General features: G+C 42.6%; 1 protein-coding gene across 1 annotated transcript; it reads left to right on the top strand.

The window, feature by feature from the left end:
* Positions 1-472: 472 nt before the first annotated feature.
* nes (nestin) lies at positions 473-13,219 on the top strand. The gene is made up of 4 exons (XM_062991709.1): positions 473-1,285; positions 4,420-4,544; positions 6,150-6,232; positions 9,858-13,219. Exons 1-4 carry the CDS (start codon positions 473-475, stop codon positions 12,977-12,979), a joined length of 4,143 nt encoding a protein of 1,380 aa, XP_062847779.1. The 3' UTR covers positions 12,980-13,219.
* The last annotated feature ends 7,626 nt before the right edge of the window (positions 13,220-20,845 follow it).

The raw sequence follows: 20,845 nt of genomic DNA on the forward strand, positions 1-20,845 counted from the left end.
TCATACAATTAAACACATTTTATACAAATTATAGGTTGTAATAAGTTTAAATATAGAGGGATTTGAAGGTTTTAAATATATTACATTATTTAATTAAAACATTTGCATTCTAATAATTATTATACTGACATATTGTGTGCACATATTTAATTTACTATTTTTTTTAGCAACTTGAGCAGGTATTGTATGAGAGCGAGCCACATCCCAGCAGTGTTAGAGTTAACTCCACACATGACATCACTCCTTTCATTCTCTCTCCCCATCCCACCACCCTTCTCCTCTCTGCCCTCCCCCTCTCCTCCCTCCTTATGAAAGGAGTGTCCCTCTGTGCTGGCCATTCTGCATGGGCCACGAGGCATCCTGAGGTACTGGACCCTTGAACCACACACACACACACACACACAGAGACAATAGCACAGCCAGAGACGTGGTGCAGTTCTCACCGACCTAAACCACAGAGCATCACACTAAAATGGAGATCTCAAGTGTCCGGCACTCTCTTGCCTATGCTGGAGAGGAGAAGTATCAGATGCTGGAGTTGAACAAGAGGCTGGAGTCCTATTTAAACCATGTAAAGTTGCTGGAGCAGGAAAACCAGCTCCTGTGGGGGGAAATTCAGACCCTGCGGAGGACCCAAGAAAGCAAAGGGCATGTGAAGACCCAGGAAGAGGCGCTCAGCCTGGCCAGGAAAGAGGTGCAGAATGCCTGGAGGGAGAAGGACCATGTGGAGCTGGAGATCAGCAACCTGCTGACTGAGATAGAGGAACTGAACGCTCTGAGGATGAAAGAGGTGGCGGCACAAGCCGAGGCGAAGAGAAAAGTTGACGAAAGCAGGAAGACACTGGAAGACGAGCGGAGGATGCAGATCTGGCTGAGAGAACAAGCTGCCCATCTTCAGAAAGAGGTCTCACTACAGGTGCAGATCCATCAGGAAGACCTGGCAGCCCTCAAGTCCTCACACGCCATCACGAAGCCCGTACTGATGGCTCCTCAGCACCGGCAAGCTCTAAACCTCCAAGGTCTAGGAGAAGAGTACTCACAGAGAGCAGCTCAGGTCTGGCAGGAAGCAGCAGGAAAGTACCAGGCACGGGTTGAGAAGCTGGAGGAAGGTCTGAACCAGGGCAGGACTGATGTGGTCCAGCTCAACCAGGAGAAGAAGGAGAGTAAGATGCAGATGCAAGGTTTAGCCCAGGAGCTGGAGGCCACCAAGGTCAAGAGGGAGATTTTGGAGAAGAACATGGCACAGCAGAGAAATCAGCAGAAGCAAGAGCTTCAACATCTTCAGGTAGGAATTCAAAATGTTAGATTAAAAAAGATTATATGTGTACAGAGTATTGACAAGAAACTGTATGGCAGAAAGTATGTGGACACCAGACCATGAGCTTATTGTTGGGCATCCCAGTCTAAAATCATGGGCATTAATATGGAGTTTCCAGTGTTCGGGTTCAGCAGTGCTATCAGCCTGGTTGGGCAACGGCACAAGCACATTTGGCTTTGTTTGAGAGAAGGTAGGGGTGCCAGTACAGGTGGTGGAGGTACACAAAGAGCATAGTGTGACCCTCCATCAAAATGACACAAGAAAGTTATATTAAAATTTTAGATAAAGTAAATTAAATCGGGCAGCACGGTGACTCGGTGGGTAGCACTGTCGCCTTACAGCAATAAAGTCCTGGGTTTGATCCCCAGGCGGGGCGGTCCGGGTCCTTTCTGTGTGGAGTTTGCATGTTCTCCCTGCATCTGCATGGGCTTCCTCCGGGAGCTCCGGTTTCATGCAGTCAGGTTAATTGGAGACACTGAATTGCCCTATAGGTGAATGGGTTTGTGTGTGTGTGTCTGCCCTGCGATGGACTGGCGCTCCATCCAAAGTGTTACTGTGTGCCTTGCGCCTATTGAAAAGCTGGGACAGGCTCCAGCACCCCCCCTCCCCCGTGACCCTAACTGGATAAGCGGTTAATAAAGTGAGTGAGTGAGTAAATAAAATCGAGTCGTTTCCAATTCCCCATCACAACTCATTTGGCTCTTGCGTCACCCCCGTCCTTACTGAGCCACATACTGACATGCATCCCATCCGACACACGTTTGATTGGGTCTCACAGAGAACCGTATCATGTATAGAGGAGAGTCACGCTCTACTCTCTGCAAATTATCCACCATCTGGTCATGAGCGTGTTGGACTTCCCATGCCAAAACCATGGACATCAAAATGAAGCCCCACCACTTCTTTGGGGCTGTAACATCCTTCAAAGGTTTTTGGACTATGTCTTTGGGAATTTGTGCCCTTTAATTCAAAGGAGCATTTGTGAAGTCGAGTACTGATGGTGAACAAGAAGACCTAGATTGCAATCAATATTTAATTTGGAGGGCGCCCAGGTGGCGCAGTGGGATATTCCGCTAACGCACAAGCACCGAGTTTCTGAACTCCCGGGTTTGAGGCTCGGTGTTGCCACCGGTCAGCTGGGCGCCATCTGGTGGGCATAATTGTCAGTGCCTGCAGCAGATACTAATTGGCCACCATATCTGCAGGGTGGGGATCGGACTATGTGTGGGTGGGTGTTCATACGCTGTGTAAGGACCCTGATTGGCAGAAGAGACGCCCGTGCAGGAAGAGGAGGGCTGTACACATGTAAAGAAGGCGTGGGCAGCGGCGTGCTCTCCTTGGAGGCAAATCTGGAGTCTGTCAGCAGCGGAAGACAAATTTGATGCACTAAATCGGGAAGAAAAATGCATAATATATATATTTAATTTGGTTTAATTAACAATTCATTTTAAAGGTATTTAAAACTTCATCAAAGCATTTAGTTATGGTCCTTTCGTTGTGCACATGAGTACAGTCTTATACACTATATCTTATTACATTATATATCTGATTTTACACAAGTTAGCAATGGGTGTGGCTGAAGGTAAGAGGGGGTGTCCATATACATTTAAAGCTACTACTTCCCCCAAATACATCCAGTTCCTGAAAAATAGAGTTCATTTTTCATATCACCAAGCATCTCTGCAGTGCGGTAGCAAGGCTAAAGCTAATTCTATCATGAAAATAGAATTAGCCATCAATTAGCTTTGTGTCTCAGGAACAGCAACATGGAAAAAAAAAACAATAACCGGGTTTGCTTCCATGAATGTATTTTAAGAATCAGCTAAAAGGAAGCAAATATACAGTAAATCAACTTAAAAAAATACATCCCGTGTACATTTCTGTACGCATACGTTGTACAAAGTGAATTATTAGTGAAAACACACCTCGATGAGCCTCATCATTGTTATAGTTACAGAAGGACGTCACATGTCTGTTTCGGGCCAATAATATTGACGTGGTTTTGTTTTAATCATTTACTTTTATTTATTTTTGCTAAAGCTAACTAAAAACAGCTCACACTTAGTGACGTCATATTTATAATACAATGAAATCTAAGTATTAGTTGCAATGACATCAGACAATCAAGATAATTGACAATTTTCTATACAATACTGTAAACATTTTTATCATACACCGATCAGCCATAACATTAAAACCACCTCCTTGTTTCTACACTCACTGTCCATTTTATCAGCTCCACTTACCATATAGAAGCACTTTGTAGTTCTACAATTACTGACTGTAGTCCATCTATTTCTCTACATGCTTTGTTAGCCCCCTTTCATGCTGTTCTTCAATGGTCAGGACCCCCACAGAGCAGGTATTATTTAGGTGATGGATCATTCTCAGCACTGCAGTGACACTGACATGGTGGTGGTGTGTTAGTGTGTGTTGTGCTGGTATGAGTGGATCAGACACAGCAGCGCTGATGGAGTTGTCCACTCACTGTCCTCTCTATTAGACACTCCTACCTAGTTGGTCCACCTTGTAGATGTAAAGTCAGAGACGATCGCTCATCTGTTGCTGCTGTTTGAGTCGGTCATCTTCTAGACCTTCATCAGTGGTCACAGGACGCTGCCCACGGGGCGCTGTTGGCTGGATATCTTTGGTTGGTGGACTATTCTCAGTCCAGCAGTGACAGTGAGGTGTTTAAAAACTCCAGCAGCGCTGCTGTGTCTGATCCACTCATACCAGCACAATACACACTAACACACCACCACCATGTCAGTGTCACTGCAGTGCTGAGAATCATCCACCACCTAAATAATACCTGCTCTGTGGTGGTCCTGTGGTGGTCCTGACCATTGAAGAACAGCAGGAAAGGGAGCTAACAAAGCATGCAAAGAAACAGATAGACTACAGTCAGTAATTGTAGAACTACAAAGTGCTTCTATGTGGTAAGTGGAGCTGATAAAATGGACAGTGAGTGTAGAAACAAGGAGGTGGTTTTAATGTTATGGCTGATCGTGTATAATTAAAGCTATTGTCTAAAAGGGTGTTAATTGTTAAATATTGGGAGTCGCTTGGTCCTTATGCTCTACATTTATGCTTCTCTGCAGGCTCACGTCGAAGCTCTAGAGACGGAGAAAGTGGAGATCAGCGAACAGATCAGTGAGCTGATGGTAGACAGGCGGAACCTTCTCCAGATGAAGATGTCTCTAGGCCTCGAAGTGGCCACCTACAGGTATCACATCCCATTCTGGAGCTTTCAATTTCAGTCCTTATAGTTCTAAGCACTCGGTCAGACACATCCTCTGCCTAAATGAGCACTGGTTACTAATACGTTATAGAGATGTCACTTATATGAATGGGTTAGAAAGAGAAAAGAGACATTAGAAAGGTGTCTAAATGGGCTTTGCTTTACATGTCATCCAATACTGCCCCTCACCCATCATCCGGGACGACGTCCACAGAGAAATGTAGCTTAAAAAATCTATATATGCCACAGGAGGTTTGCTTTAGGTTGTCTGCATTGAAAGAGCACATCATGTAACTCATTAAAAGCAGCTTTTGTTTAAGAAATGTATTATTTTAGGGGTCAATCAAACATCAAGGAAAGTTTTACTAACAAATAAGTAAATATCATGGATTTCTATGTTGGGATCAGTCTCATTTATAGCAGTTCAGATCACTTGGATCAGCCTGTTGCACCCACACTTGTGCATTCGATGGTATGTGAAGCCCTTCACTACTGACCGGTGAGTAATAAATAAAGGCTTCGGCAGAGGCCTGAGCACTGCAGATGGTCTGACAATGATGAATCTGACGCCTCATTTCCACAACAACAGCCTCATGCCTGAGCCTGGTGTTCAGGGACAACACAGGCCTTCCTCCCCATTCTATTCTTCTCCCTCAGTGCTTTATAGAGTTCATTCCTAAACACAGGCAGCAACCCAGCGCTATTCAAGCTCTTTCAGAAGAACTTCCATTCCAAATACGAACTGCTATAAGTTTTACTCTCACTTATTTAGTTGTATGAGATGTTCTGCTGTCAGAAACTTCTAAATGAAACACACTGTGCATAGTTTAAATCCAAAGCCCTCAGCTAAATAAATATGTAAACAGTCCATGATTTAAATAATTTCCTAAAGCTTAAAAGTACTATTGATTTTTGGCCGCTCAGGTGGCGCAGCGGTAAAGTACGCTACCTCACCAGAGTTGGGGTTTCGAATACATCGTATCGAATCTCAGCTCTGCATTCCGACTGGGCTGCATGAACAACGATTGGCTGTTGTTCAGGGTTGGGGTAAAAAGTCGGATCATAGGTCCTCATAACTGGTGCAACTGCGGCTCTCCGTACACAGTGCCAGTCGGTGTATGAACTCGACTCGTGCAGGTGGAAAATGCAGTCTGTTCTGAGGGGGCATACGTCAGCGTCCTCAGTCAGCGGTGAAGGGTCGAATCAGTATAGAGGACGCAATCAGGGTAACTGGACACGACTAGATTAGGGGAGAAAATTGGGGGGGAAAAGTGAGAAAAATAGAAAAAAAATAAATAAATTACTGTTGATTTTTAAGTATCAATTTTATGTGTAACATCATTAATATTACCTGAAAAATCTCTCAGTCTTCAAAAGATTATTAAAAATCCTTTACTAAGCACTTAAGCTGAGAACTAAGGTACAATTTCCGCAAATTTGTATCTGTGGACTGTTGTCTACTTAAGCTAGAGTAGGGAAATGTTTGAGCACTGTGGAAGCTCTTCTGTAAGTCGCTCTGGATAAGTGTCTGCTAAATGCCGAAAATGTGAATGTAAATGCATCACCACTTTCTCTCCATGTGTTCTTCAGAGCTTTGCTGGACAACGAGAGCCTAAAAGATAAAAGGAACAACCTATCAACAAGCAGGAACATCAGAACCGTCTCAATCTCAGGTAAATTGTTGTTATTTTTACTTTTATTATTATTATATAGTGGCTTCATTATGCAAATGTATTCCCATTAGCTATGTTAAGAACTATGTACTTCATTTGGGATTGCTCATTGGGACTTAGTCCAACAGGAAGTATGGGTCATGCATGGGTGTTACCATCTTTGATTTATAGGGGCTTCAATCCTAGGGAACAAAATCTAATCATTGACCAGTGTTGCAAATGTAATGTGATCGTCGACCACAAATTATGGACCAAGTACTGACATTTTATTCGTCTATTTGCCCCCCAGACTGTGGATTACCTGGAGAACATGACTGTTATATCTCAGGCCTAAATATTGATTGGATACATTTGAGGATTTATAAACCTGTTTATATAAAAACATACTTTTTATTAATTCACTTCTCTGCTTCATCTACTCTTTTGTATATCTTATTTATATCTTTTCTTATGCCCCTTAATTGCTGATTTGAATCTTTTCTGAATTTTCTGAGCTCCTTTAAAATTGTGCTCAAGTTGGCTTCACGCGTGTCTAGCTGTTCGTCCTCCATGCTGCTATTAGTTTGTAGCGACTGGCGTTCCTCTTCTTCGTTGTGTTTTTTACTTTGTACAAGACTTTTCTCCCCAATTTTGGGCACTACTGTTCACTCGCTGCATCTATAAGTGCATTATCAGCTCTCAAGCAATATTCGAGTTATATCAGGCGATATTTTACCAACCGTTATATGCTGCCATCACCTCGCCGGTTAGACCAGAGGTCATAAAAACATACTTTTTGTCCACATAATGGATTTAATCACAAAGATTAGCCAGATACACCTAACAACTCGAAACATTTGCTTTAAGATAATATAAAGGACATACAGGGAAGACCATTAATGAAAATGCCTCTAATTTGCATTTTTCACAAATGCAATGCAATGCAATTTGCATAATATGAATGAATAGTTTAATCTTTGAAACATTTGGTCTGGCCACATTAACAATGGATATCATAGAACAATGGCCTCAAATGTATTAGCTATTAACATGCACGGATCATGTGATTCAATAGAAAGAATAAGACTCAAGGACATCTGACCAAAGCAATTCCCTTGTACAAAAAACTGGTTGATTTAAATTCTTTGCAGTCTTGCACTGAGAAACACATTGGGCAGATTGACAATTTTCTCACATAGTTTGACAGAAAAAACACTCCAGAACAGTGTTACCTGAATAACCTTAGTCTTATTTCACTTACATCGATCAGGCAGAACATTATGACCACCATATGATCACTATGCAGCCCCATACACAACAAACCGTGATGCTCTGTGTATTCTGACACCTTTCTATCAGAACCAGCATTAAGTTCTTCAGCAGTTTGAGCTACAGTAGCTTGTCTGTTGGATCGGACCACACGTGCATCAATGAACCTTGGCCGCCCATGACCCTGTCGCCAGTTTACCACTGTTCCTTCCTTGGAGTACTTTTGATAGATACTGACCACTGCAGACCGGGAACACCCCACAACAGCTGCAGTTTTGGAGATGCTCTGACCCAGACGTCTAGCCATCACAATTTGGTCCTCGTCAAACTGGCTCAGATCCTCACGCTCGCCCATTTTTCCTGCTTCTAACATCAACTTTGAGGATAAAATGTTCACTCGCTGCCTAATATATCCCCCCCACTAACAGGTGCCGTGATGAAGAGAGCTGTCAGTGCTCATAATGTTATGCTTGATTGAGAGTACTGAAAATCTTTTCTTTGTACCTTTATTAGTTAAAAGTTTACGCGATTTAACAAATTACAGTTTTTAGTTTTACATTTTAAAAAAAATGTCCCAACTTTTCTGGAAATGGTGGTTTGTAGGTCAAATGATGACAAATTTTGAAATGTAAATATTTTTTAATTCTAAATTGTACTCAATTTTATGCTAAATAAATTAGTGCTCATGAGAAACAGTATTACATTTAGGGAAATGCAAAATCGAACTATGTTTACTAGTGGTCTCAGACATACTGTAAGTCAAACAAGTGTTGTGTAACCGTGTAAAAACAAGATATAACACCGTGTAACTGTATATTGTTTGATATTTTCCAGTGTAGCATGTCCATGTAGCATATGCGTGATGCATCGTGTGCAGGAGTCTGGGGGCATCAGGCACTTTACTTAATGGAGTTTCTGTCCTGGTAATGATATCAGTCCCCATAGGTCCTCCAACCAGATGGTTCCACCTCCAGTAAAAAGTGGAGATCAATAAATCTACAGCACTCCATTACTACCATGTGTCCAGATAATGCCTCGAGGAGAACGATTATGGCTTTAAGACCAATATTCTGTATTTCTGCCTTCAACTGGATTCCACCGACAGTGTAAAGGGAAATGGCTATTCAACCACTTTAGTTTTTTATTTATTATACTTCCAGTGTGTAGATCTTCAGGTGTCCTTTGACTCTGTCCTTATGAATATAAACAAAACGCATGTATATCGAAGCAGAAACAAAAGCATGACATAAATCCAAAGATGAAAATCCTCAGTCTCTATATTAAAATGCATCGGCCACATACACCGATCAGCCATAACATTAAAACCACCTCCTTGTTTCTACACTCACTGTCCATTTTATCAGCTCCACTTACCATATAGAAGCACTTTGTAGTTCTACAATTACTGACTGTAGTCCATATATTTCTCTACATGCCTTGTTAGCCCCCTTTCATGCTGTTCCTCAATGGTCAGGACCCCCACAGGACCACCACAGAGCAGGTATTATTTAGGTGGTGGATGATTCTCAGCACTGCAGTGACACTGACATGTTGGTGGTGTGTTAGTGTGTGTTGTGCTGGTATGAGTGGATCAGACACAGCAGCGCTGCTGGAGTGTTTAAACACCTCACTGTCACTGCTGGACTTAGACTTAGAATAGTCCAACAACTAAAAATATATCCAGCCAACAGCGCCCCGTGGGCAGCGTCCTGTGACCACTGATGAAGGTCTAGAAGATGACAACCCAAACAGCAGCATTAGATGAGCGATCATCTCTGACTTTACATCTACAAGGTGGACCAACTAGGTAGGAGTGTCTAATAGAGTGGACAGTAAGTGGACACAGTATTTAAAAACTCCAGCAGCGCTGCTGTGTCTGATCCACTCTTACCAGCACAACACACACTAACACACCACCACCATGGCACTGTCACTGCAGTGCTGAGAATGATCCACCACCTAAATAATACCTGCTCTGTGGTGGTCTTGTGGGGGTCCTGACCATCAAAGAACAGCATGAAAGGGGGCGAACAAAGCATGCAGAGAAACAGATGGACTACAGTCAGTAATTGTAGAACTACAAAGTGCTTCTATATGGTAAATGGACAGTGAGTGTAGAAACAAGGAGGTGGTTTTAATGTTATGGCTGATGGGTGTATAAATGAATCAAACTCCTAATAATACTCATGCTGTGTGTGTGTGTGTGTGTGTGTGTGTGTGTGTGCCCTGTGATGGACTGGTGACTTGTCTGGGGTGTTTCCTACCTTTTACCCAATAAATCAGACCCACCGCAACCCTGACCAGGATAAAGCAATATTAAAACAGACAATAAATGAATGTATGAATGAATGAATGTTTTCTCTTACTTCATTCACAGACGGATTCACCAGGCCCCCCGGGACTTATCCAGCCGCTCAGACTCTCTCATCCTGTCTCTCATCCTTCAGTGGTCCGCAGAATACGACCTCCAGATCAATCGCTCGTAAAGCCAACCTAATGATTCAAACTTCTTCAGGGACCCTGCCACGAGGTACATTACAGAAAACCCCCGAGAAGGCTCAGGTTACTCAGGAAGAGGAAGTCGTCATGTGTGAAGAAAAAGCTGAAGTAAAATCTTCTGCTGGATCAACGAAGCCTTTTACTATGTCAGACTTTCTGGATCATTATAGGCCCAGTGAAGCTCATGAAGAACCAAGCCGTGCCGCTCCTGTACCTGCAGATCATGAAGCTGTAGATGAGTCTGAATTAAATCAGAACACATGTGTGAAGGATGAAGTCCTTAAGGAGGAGCTCCTTACAGAAAGTAGAGCAGAAGCCGTCCAGGAGCCATCGCCTGGTGCCAATGAAGAAGAATTGATCAGCTCGCAGACTGGAAATCTAAGTAGAGCTCCTCATAGTCCTGAGAGAGAGGTATCGTCTAGCCTACACACAGAGGAGGCTAAAAGTTCAGATGATGGAGATGAGGAGGAGACCGAGGTGTCTACTGAGATGTCTCAAATAACCCACGCGCCTGTATCTGCCTGGGATGAAAATGATACGGTGGTACCAGAAGACAGAGACGTAGTGTCCGAGATAGAGCTCGAATCTGAGAATGTGACTGAAAACAGCACGGGAGAATTTACTTTAGATGTCGGGCTGACGGAATTAAAACACACTGAAGAAAACACCAGCAAATTAGATGCTCCATTTTTCAGTGAACCAGCACCGTCGACGGATTCATTTAGCTATGTTGAAGAACATGTTGAAAGTGCAGAATTGGCAGAGGTGGAGGAAAATATTATTCAGTTTGTTGAGAAAGAGCCACTGATGAGTACACCGGAAGTAGGGATTGAGTTTGTGGAAAGAATGGAGAGCAGTGAAGTATTAGAAGATATGAGAGATGTTGAAGGACCTGACTTTGATATTGACGTGCATAAAAAAGAGAATCAACCAGAGTTTAAAGAAGAACAACAGTCAGAGCCAAGAACAGACAAAGAAGAATTTATTTACAGTGATAAACAAGAGATAGTGATAGAGGAGAACGTTGCAGACATACCACAGGTCTCTTCAGCTCCAGAGGTTGATGCTAAAATAATTACAGAAGAGCAGAAAGCTGAGCCAGTGATAGATACAAATGATACAGATAATCAGTTAGATCAATTTCATACAAAAGAAGATCAGGACCAGAGCGACGAGGAGTCATTAAACATCTCTGCTTCGTGGAGGACCGACCCAGGCGACGTAGACAGCTACGCTCAGGAGAACACGCTCGCAGACACCCGTCCCCTCATACACTACAGGAGCGATGACGAAGCAGACGGGAACGTCGAAATCTCTCATCAGGGAACAGGCGACGCCACGGACAGCGAAGAAGACGGGGAGAAACGCGAAGGGTTCAACCACTGGAGCCAGAAAATAGCCAAACGCTTCGACACCATGGAGGATCTTTCTGAGGAGCCAGAGATGGGTGTCACGAATGATACGGTCACGGATGGATCCGTTCAGACTGTACTAGAGCAGGATGAAATGACTGAGAACATGGATGAGATAGCAAGTCAGGAGTCTGTACAGCCTCTGAGTGAAGGTCTACTTCAAAGTGAAAGTAGTGACGCAAACAAACAGGTCAGTTATGAAATGGACGATGCGTTGGTTTGTGACCTTGCCACGGATAGTACTCACACTCAGGAGGAGCCAAACAGGAATTACAATAATGACCTCCTGGTGGAGAAGCTGGAAGAGACCTCACATGTAGATGACTGGAGCGAGAGTCTGCCCACAGACACCAGTGAAACGACTGAGCTACAGAATGCAACCGACCGGTTCAACAGCAGCGAGGAGGACCTCATCAAGGACTACACAGTTAACTGGGATCTAGAGTCCATGGAATTCAAGCCAGAGGCTGAGAATGTGAATAAACCTTTGTTTGGAAGTTTACCTCCAGTCACTGATGAACCACTGGTAGAACAAACCCTTGAAGAAGAAGTTTTAGAAGAGTCGTCCATGGTGGCCACACACACACTCGAAAAAGCTTCAATCATAGAACAGACCTGTCCACAAGAGGTCAAAGACGAGCAGATGAGTCTATCAATGCCCAGCGATGCAGATTTGCAACATAGCGGGCTGAACAGTCAGTCAAAAAGCCAGGCCAACATAATTGGGTCAGATGCTGAGGAGTCAAATAGTTCAGAAGATGAGTCTCCAAATGCTAGCCAATGCTCTCAGCTGCTTACCCACACAGAGATACCTGAGATACCTGAGATACCTACTCAGCAGCTAGACTGGAATCTTTTGTCTCTTGCTGGTGAGACCTTAATAAATGACCCAACGTCTTTCTCAGGCCTTTTGGAGGAGGCTTTGAAGGACGAGTTAGAAAAGGACAAATCTGTTGACCGTGATGATCCACAAGCAGAAGAAACTGTGAAAGCAGAGTGTCCAGACAATGAACAACAGCCAGCGAACACCAGCAGTGATGGAATTGATGACAGTGCTGCTAATACACATGAATGGGAGGATTTAAACCAGCCAGATGAAACCACAGTCACATCCCAACACATTCTCAGCTCTGTGGGAGAACCTGGCGATGTAAATCTGGAAGCCGACAAAGACGAGATGAATATTTTTGAAGGCGATCTACATGAAGGATCTAAGGAGAAAGAAAATGACCCCCATACCTATTTCAGTTCAAGCATAAAGGAAGACATCTGGAGCACGTCCCAATTCGAGATGGCCGCCACCTATGATCAAGCAGAGTCTGAGAGGTTTGCGAATGGCAGTGAAACCCAGAGCAAAGGCTTTGGGGATGACTGGGAAGATTTGGGAAGCGTCCCAGCAGCCAATGGAAAACCTGAAAAAGAGATGGACATTTCTACAATCCAACCAGTGCAGGACAAAGAGGAAGAGCAGGTGATGGGACGAGCTGAGAAGTTGCAAAGGAAAGACATGAAGGACGGACAGGTGGATACTGTCCATGTAGAAGAGTCAACAGATGATGGTGACTCCTGGTCTTCTGGTGAAGAGTAATGTTAAGGTTAATAAGCATTACTGACCCTATAGCTATAGGTTTTGTTTGTTGACACACTGCTGTGACCTTCACTGTGATAACTGAAGGAAATTTATGATTAAGAAAAATAAGGAAAATGTAATCATTAATAATCATTGCATATTTGTACCTTGGAAATGACAAAACAGTAGTAATGCCTTAAGAAGTAGTAAGATATAAATAATGAATCATTTCCTGTAAAATAAACTGAAAATAAAGTATAGAATCCATCAATAAAGAACCTGCCTGTCTGTTTTTTTTAATTAAATCACATTTATTGAAGATAAAAATGAATTTACTGAAGATAAACATCACACAACCTTCTAATAATTCAGGGAAAAACATAAAGTACCTGAAACATGTTGTAGTGGTGTGCAATACTGCAAAATTCAAATAAATACAGTAAATACAGGGCCAGTATCGCCAATATTGATACCAATACCGATACTTTTTAATAATTAAGGTAGATGCATCTTCAGATTGCTAAATTTGAATGAATTTTCATGACATTTAAGTGTATTATTGTAATACATACATTGTTAGTAAGTAGCTGCTCTCAGTAGGGTTGTAAATAAATACAGATGTTTAAAGCTCAGGTTTCTGGTGCTTCACTTTCTCACAACGTTACCATCATGGCGTATCACCACCAAGCAGCTAAAGCATAGTTGTGTTGAATGCTGGGTGAATACATTTGTAAAATTTTAATAGTGACCGAATACCGAATCAAATAAAAATCGATGCTATTCTGTTTATAAGCACAAAGTCAAAAGAAAAGAGCTCTCATTCACCAAAACACAGAATAAGATACATGTGCGTAGGGTGCGTCCGTACCTTACATACGTATAGTTTACACTATTATGTCCATAAAATTGCCCCTATTTCTGTATCTGCAAATTGTATGCCTACCAACGTACTGATGTCTGTTAGGATTTTAACAACATAACAGTGTGACGGTACCACAACAAAACACAGCAGAGCCGGAGGGGAGGAGCGAGGTGTGATTGTAAGATGTGAGAGGAGCGAGTCTGTACACACATGATCTTTACTTTCTGATGAAATGGGAGAAACGTGCCGAATGTTGCGGAGAAAAAGTAAAACTAAAGTATCGATCCCATCACACAAGTATCGATCCGATACCAATACCAACGTTGGTATCGATAATATCGATATTTGGATCGATCCGCCCACCACTAACATGTTGTTTTAACCAGTAAACTACAACCCCAAAATAATCAGGAAAAATTGGGACGGCATGGAAAAAGCTAATAATAAAAAAAACTGTCAATGCCACAAAAAATAAGTAAATAAATAATTTTGAACTGTTCTGTGTATTTTCACCAAAAATAAATAGGTTCCAAACCTGGAATGTTTGTTCCAGACTGAAACCAAGAAATATAAGGTTTTTTCTGGTATGAACCATGAACCATATCCACAGGCATAGTGGTCTGCTGAAAGGTTTCAAGAGAAACTAGAAAGCAGCACCAGAACAGAAAGGCTCTGTTACTACTGTCTACTTGCTGTCTGTTGACGATGCATCTAGGGTTCTAATAACAATGAGTGGGTAGCACTGTCGCCTCACAGCTTGAAGGTCCTGGGTTCGATCCCTAGGTGGGTTTGCATGTTCTTCCTGTGTCTGCGTGGGTTTACTCCGGATGCTCCAGTTTCCTCCCACAATCCAAAGACATGCATGTAAGGTGAATTGGAAATACTAAATTGTCCACGACTGTGTTTGATATAACCTTGTGTGAACTAATAAACCTTGTGTAATGAGTAACTACCGTTCCTGTCTTGAATGTAACCAAAAGTGTAAAACATGATGTTAAAATCCTAATAAACAAACAAACAAACAATACTCCTATCAGTAAAAACCCCAGAGTAGAGCAGGTCTTCTAGTGCTTGCTGAGCAACTTCCACAGAATGCACCGACATCACGGTGTTGACAAGAGACTCTGTGTTAATACATGAAACATTTCGCGCCGTTTTAGAATCAGGGAAAGACTTTTTTAACAAGACACACATGCAGTCCATTGATCTGCAGCTGTTGTGGTGCTTCCTGGTGTGAACTCCTATAAAGACCTAAAAACAAAGGTGAAATCAATGCAAAACACACAAAAAACAGCAGAATTTTGGCTGGAAGCATTGTTTAGGTCCCAAAAAGAGGACGTTTGGAAAAACGTAGACTAGACTAAAGGTCTCAACGAACAACAGTTATGCCACAAAAATAAGCACCTAATTTTGAAGTGTTTTGTGCATTTTTACCAAAAATAAACAGGCCTCGAACCAGGACGGTTTGTTCCAGGCTGGAACCAAGGAATAGAAGGTTTTTCAGCATGAACCATGACAATGTTCATGGGTTGCAGAGGAAAGAACATGCAGTGATCTGCTGAAGAGTTCCAAGAGAAACTGGAAAGCAGAAAGGTCTCTGTTACTACTGTTTACTTTCGCTGTGTTGAGCAATGCTGTCTGTTGACGACGCATCCTTGGTTCTAATAACATCAGGTGCAAATGCAGACTGAGTATCTGAATAGCACCAAGGCTCTAAGAAGGCTGAACCAGTTCAAAATCCAGAGTTATGAGGGATCTTCAAAAAGTATCCGCACTTTTATATTGTGGTTATAAGCAGTGAGGGTGTAGTAGTAGGAGGAGTAATCAGTCCTCTCTGACAGACTCAGAGACGCTTAAAGTCCGGATTTAGCTCCATCTGATTTCCACCTTGGGTGGCACGGTGGCTCGGTGGGTAGCACTGTCGCCTCACAGCAAGAAGGTCCTGGGTTCGATCCCCAGGCGGGGCTATCCGAGTCCTTTCTGTACGAAGTTTGCATGTTCTCCCCGTTTCTGCGTGGGTTTCCTCCGGGAGCTCTGGTTTCCTCCCACAGTCCAAAAACATGCAGTCAGGTTAATTGGCGACACTGAATTGCTCTATAGGTGAATGGGTGTGTGTGTGTGTGTGTGTGTGTGTGTGTGCCCTGTGATGGACTGGCATCCCGTCCAGGGTGTTACTGTGTGCCTTGCGCCCATTGAAATGCTGGGATGGGCTCCAGCACTTTCACGCGACCCTAATTGGATAAGCGGATAAGAAAATGAATGAATGAATGATTTCCACATTTTTGGACACTCAAAGAAGCTTTAAGAAGAAGATTTTCATGTGATGATGTGAAAGCAGCGCTGCATCAGTGGTTATGCACTCCACCAAAAACATTATTTGCTGATGGCATTAAAAAGTTGGTACGATTGCTGAGTGTTAGATTCAGTGAGATTCAGATGAGGAGTATGAAGAAAGAGCGAGAAGGAGCAGGAGAGGAGCTTTCTGGAGACAATAACTGCATCACCTCAGCACTTTTTAACACTTATTACCTAAATGTGTTCCTGGAGCATTCTGCTAAGAGTTCCTGTTATTTATACGAGCAGTTGTTGCACACACGCACTCTAAAGCATCAGGATTTACAGGCTCCTCTGGGACCTGAAACAAAAGTGATTCAGAGGCAGGCGCGGGGGTAGGATGCCACTCAACAAACCCAAATTCACCCGACCCACCCCTCCCCACCCTCAGCACCTGCTCTCTCACATGTGATCTCGGTCACATCCACAGGCTTCCCGGAGCCGATGACACAGCACAACGTCCCTGATGCAAGAGCCTGCAACTGGTTACGAAAAGCAACTGGTTTGATCTAAAGGCTAATTGTAGCTTAGCATGGGTTGAGAATAGAATATTTGGATTTTTGTGTTTGTGTGTGTAGGGGGGGGGGGGGGGGGTAAATAGCTGTAGATCAGACTTCACAAAGCAAGCTTAAAAGCACATGACTGTTCAATATCCAGCTAGGATTAGAAATACATATTTCAGTGAGGTGACCTCTTAATCCTGACCCCAACACGAGCTGAACCTCCTTATAAGCTCAGCCGCACCTCCATCTGCTCCCATTACTGAGCTGCTATTGATTTCCTGAAAGCTGCTAAATGATTAAGAATTTGCAGAATTAGATCAGAAAAGACTGGACACCACATTCAGATTCACATGTCACGCCTTTGAGTGATGGAACGTAAATGATCTCTCATAGGATTTAATTACTAAATTCAGTTACTACTTTAAATATTAGAGGTTTTACAACAGATCAAAAGCTGGTGGGTTCTTTATCACACCCACATTGTGGCAAGACGGAGAGCAGCTGAGGGTTCGAGCACCAGCTTATAAATTTTGGATGTCTGATAAAGGAATTCTTAATCAGCCGCAACAGCTGAAATGACTGATTAAAAACTTTAAATATAGTGGCTATATTCACTCACTCTCTCATTCACTCACTCACTCACTCTCATGACTCTCTCTCTCATTAACTTACTCACTCACTCAGTCACATAACTCTCTTTCTCTCATTCATTTGCTCACTCACAAGACTCTCTCTCGTTTACTTAGTCACTCACTAATTCACTCAGTAATATGTCTCTTTCTCCTTTACTTACACACTCACTCAGTCACACGACTCTCATTTACATTTACATTTTTGGCATTTAGCAGATGCTTTTATCCAAAGCGACTTACAATTATGACTGAACACGATTTTGAGCAATTGAGGGTTAAGGGCCTTGTTTAGGGGCCCAACAGTGGCAACTTGGTGGTGGTGAGAGTTGAACCGGCAACCAGTACCTTAACCACTGAGCTATCACTGCCCTCTCATTCTCTCATTCTCTCATTCACTCTCATTCATTTGCTCACTCACAAGACTCTCTCACTCACTCACTCACTCACTCACTCACATGACTCTCTCTTCGTCTCATTCAATCACTCATTCACTCACTCACTCACTCACTCACTCATTCACTCACTCACTCACTCACTCACTCACTCACTCGCTCACTCACAAGACTCTCTCGTTTACTCACTCAGTCACATGACTCTCTCATTTATTTACTCACTCACGACTCTCATTTACTCAGTCACAAGACTCTCTCTCATTCACTTATTCACTCATTCACATGACTCTCATTTATTTACTCTCACAAGACTCTCTGTCGTTTACTCACTCACTCAGTCACATGACTCTCTCATTCACTTCCTCACTCATTTACTCACTCACTCACTCTTCTCAGTCACCTGACTTTCATTGTCCTGACTCTCACTCACTACTCTTTCTCACTAACTCACTCACTCAGTCATCCGACTCTCACTCACTCGATTCTCACTGTCCTGACTCTCTTCACTCAATCATTTGACTCTCTCTCTCTCATTTACTTACTCAGTAACTCACTCACACAGTCACCCGACTCTCACTCACTCACTCACATATTCACTCACTCACTCACTCATTCACCTGACTCTCTCTCATTTACTGAGTGACTCACTCACTCACTAACTCACTCATTGGCAAGGATTGCCTGCACAGAACCCTGACCTCAGGCTCACTGAACAGCTCTGGAATGACCTGGAACATGTGAGATTCTTGACTAAGATCAGTGCCCAGCCATACAGATGCGCTTTTGACTGAATGGGCACAAATTCCAACAGACATACTTCAAAGTGTTATAAAAAGCCTTCTCAGATTAGTGGCTGTTGTAGCTGAAAAGATTGCAAAAGATCACATACATCTCCTAAATCCTATTTATATTTGCAACGTGATGTCCAACAAGCTCATGGCTGGGTGTCCGAATACTTTTGGCTATACAGTGTATGTAGAAAGCTGAAGAGCTGTTTATTTTTGACCAGTAGATGAGTGATGACTGGGCGTCTGTAATCGACATGCCCTTTAGTTTAACAACTGTTAAAGTTGCGCTTGACATTGAAACTGACCGGCTCAGCTGACATTGTGGTCATCACGTCTGTCAAGAACAGCATAGAATTTTCTCAACAACTCATCTCAACTGAAATCACCACGATCTTAAAATACAAATAAAGTAAAAAATTACACACACTAGTAATAGACTTGTACAATATATGGCCAAAAGAATGTGGACACCTGACCATAAGTTTATTGGACTGCAAAGCTATATAAACTCGGTGGCTCGGTGGATAGCAGATAAAGCGGCCCGGGACCTTTCTGTGTAAAGCTTGCATGTTCTCCCCACGTGGGTTTCCTCCCACAGTCTAAAGACATGCAATCAGGCTAATTGGAGATAGCAAATTGCCTTGAGGTATGAGTGTGTGTGTGTGTGTGTGTGTGTGTGTGTTTGCCCTGTGATGGACTGGTGACCTGTCCAGGGTGTTTCCTACCCTTTGCCCGGTGAACTGATCCCACCCTGACCCTGAGTCGGACAATCAGTGGTAAAACAGACAATGAATAAATAAATGATTTTGGAGTGTGTCTGTAGGAAATTGTGCCCATTTAGTCACAAGTGAAGTCGGGTACTGATGTTGGACGGAATCATCTGGCTCGCAAACAATCTTCCAATTCATCCTAAAAGGTGGTTAACAGGGTTGAGGTCAGCGCGCAGACCAGTGACCAGTCTCAGTCCCAGTCAGTCAGAAAGAAAAACAGCAGACAAAAGCAAATGGAAAATTCAGGACTTCCATCTAGTGGCCAAAATAGGAGGTACAGCCACGATCTTCTAAAACAGGGATGTCCAATTTACACTTTACTGGATGCGTACGCTATTGACTAAGCGAGTGGTTGGTGGGCATGTTGAGGGCAATTCAATAGTCTGCTTGCAGGTATTCTCAAGTTACTACAAACAAAACTTAGGATCATTCTGTATCATACGTGAAAATATATTAAAAAATACTTAATAATACGTTAATAATAATAATAATAATAATAATAATTTAATTACATGATTATTTGATTCATTCATTCATTGTCTGTTTCAGCACTTTGTCCTAATCAGAGTCGAGGTGGGTATGATTGTGGTAGTTGTAGCCTAGTGGTTAAGGTACTGGACTAGTAAACAGAGGGCTGCTGGTTCAAACTCCACCACTGCCAGGTTGCCACTGTTGGGCCCTTGAGCAAGGCCCTTAACCCTCAATTGCTTAGACTGTATACTGTAGTCGCTTTGAATAGAAGCGTCCGCTAAATACCAAAAATGTAAATGATTCACTGGGGTAGGAATCAGACTGGACAGGTTGCCAGTCCACCACAAGGCAAACACACACACATATACACACACAAAGGGCAATGGGAGACACACGTGTCAATGTACTCTCAATATCGGCATTGGCAGTTGATAGTACTGCCACTCACTAGATGTTTTTCATTTTACACCTGAGGTGAATGTCAGAAACAGCTGGACTGCAGAGACTTTTCAATCAAACCACCCTGTATGGCACTAGCAACCCTGTACAGTCACTTAGATCCCATTTTGACCCAATTTTAATGTTTAATTGATGCTCTTGACCCGTTAATATGACTTTGTATACACTGTGCTGCTGCTACATGACTAGCTAATTTATGAAATAATAATGAGCCATAAGAGTAAGCGTACAGTGTTTGTGTTTCTAATAAAGTGGTCAGAGAGTTTACATATACAGCAGTATCTTGAAACTCAACATCAGTTGGTTCTGGGAATGACTGAGTTTTAAGGTATTTTTTCCATTAGGATGTTTGGGAAGCCTGTTAATGCATCCATGGTCCTGTGGAACTGTGTATATTTTAGGCTAATGTAAAATAATGAGGTTGTTTTTAACACTTATACACTAAAATTAACACAAATATAATATAAAAACACTGAAATACAATTAAAAAGAGTTCAAATCAATAAAAAGTACAATAAAAGCTGCACCTTTTTTTCTTTATTGTTTCCTTATGCTTCTTCTTCTTTTTTTTTCAATTATCTATTTTTTCCCACTTTTACCCCCAACTTTTATCCCCATTCTAATCGTGTCCAATTACCCTGATTGTGTCCTCTATACTGATTCGACCCTTTTT

This window comes from Trichomycterus rosablanca, chromosome 3 (genome assembly GCF_030014385.1).
Source record: "Trichomycterus rosablanca isolate fTriRos1 chromosome 3, fTriRos1.hap1, whole genome shotgun sequence".
Lineage (NCBI taxonomy): Eukaryota > Metazoa > Chordata > Actinopteri > Siluriformes > Trichomycteridae > Trichomycterus > Trichomycterus rosablanca.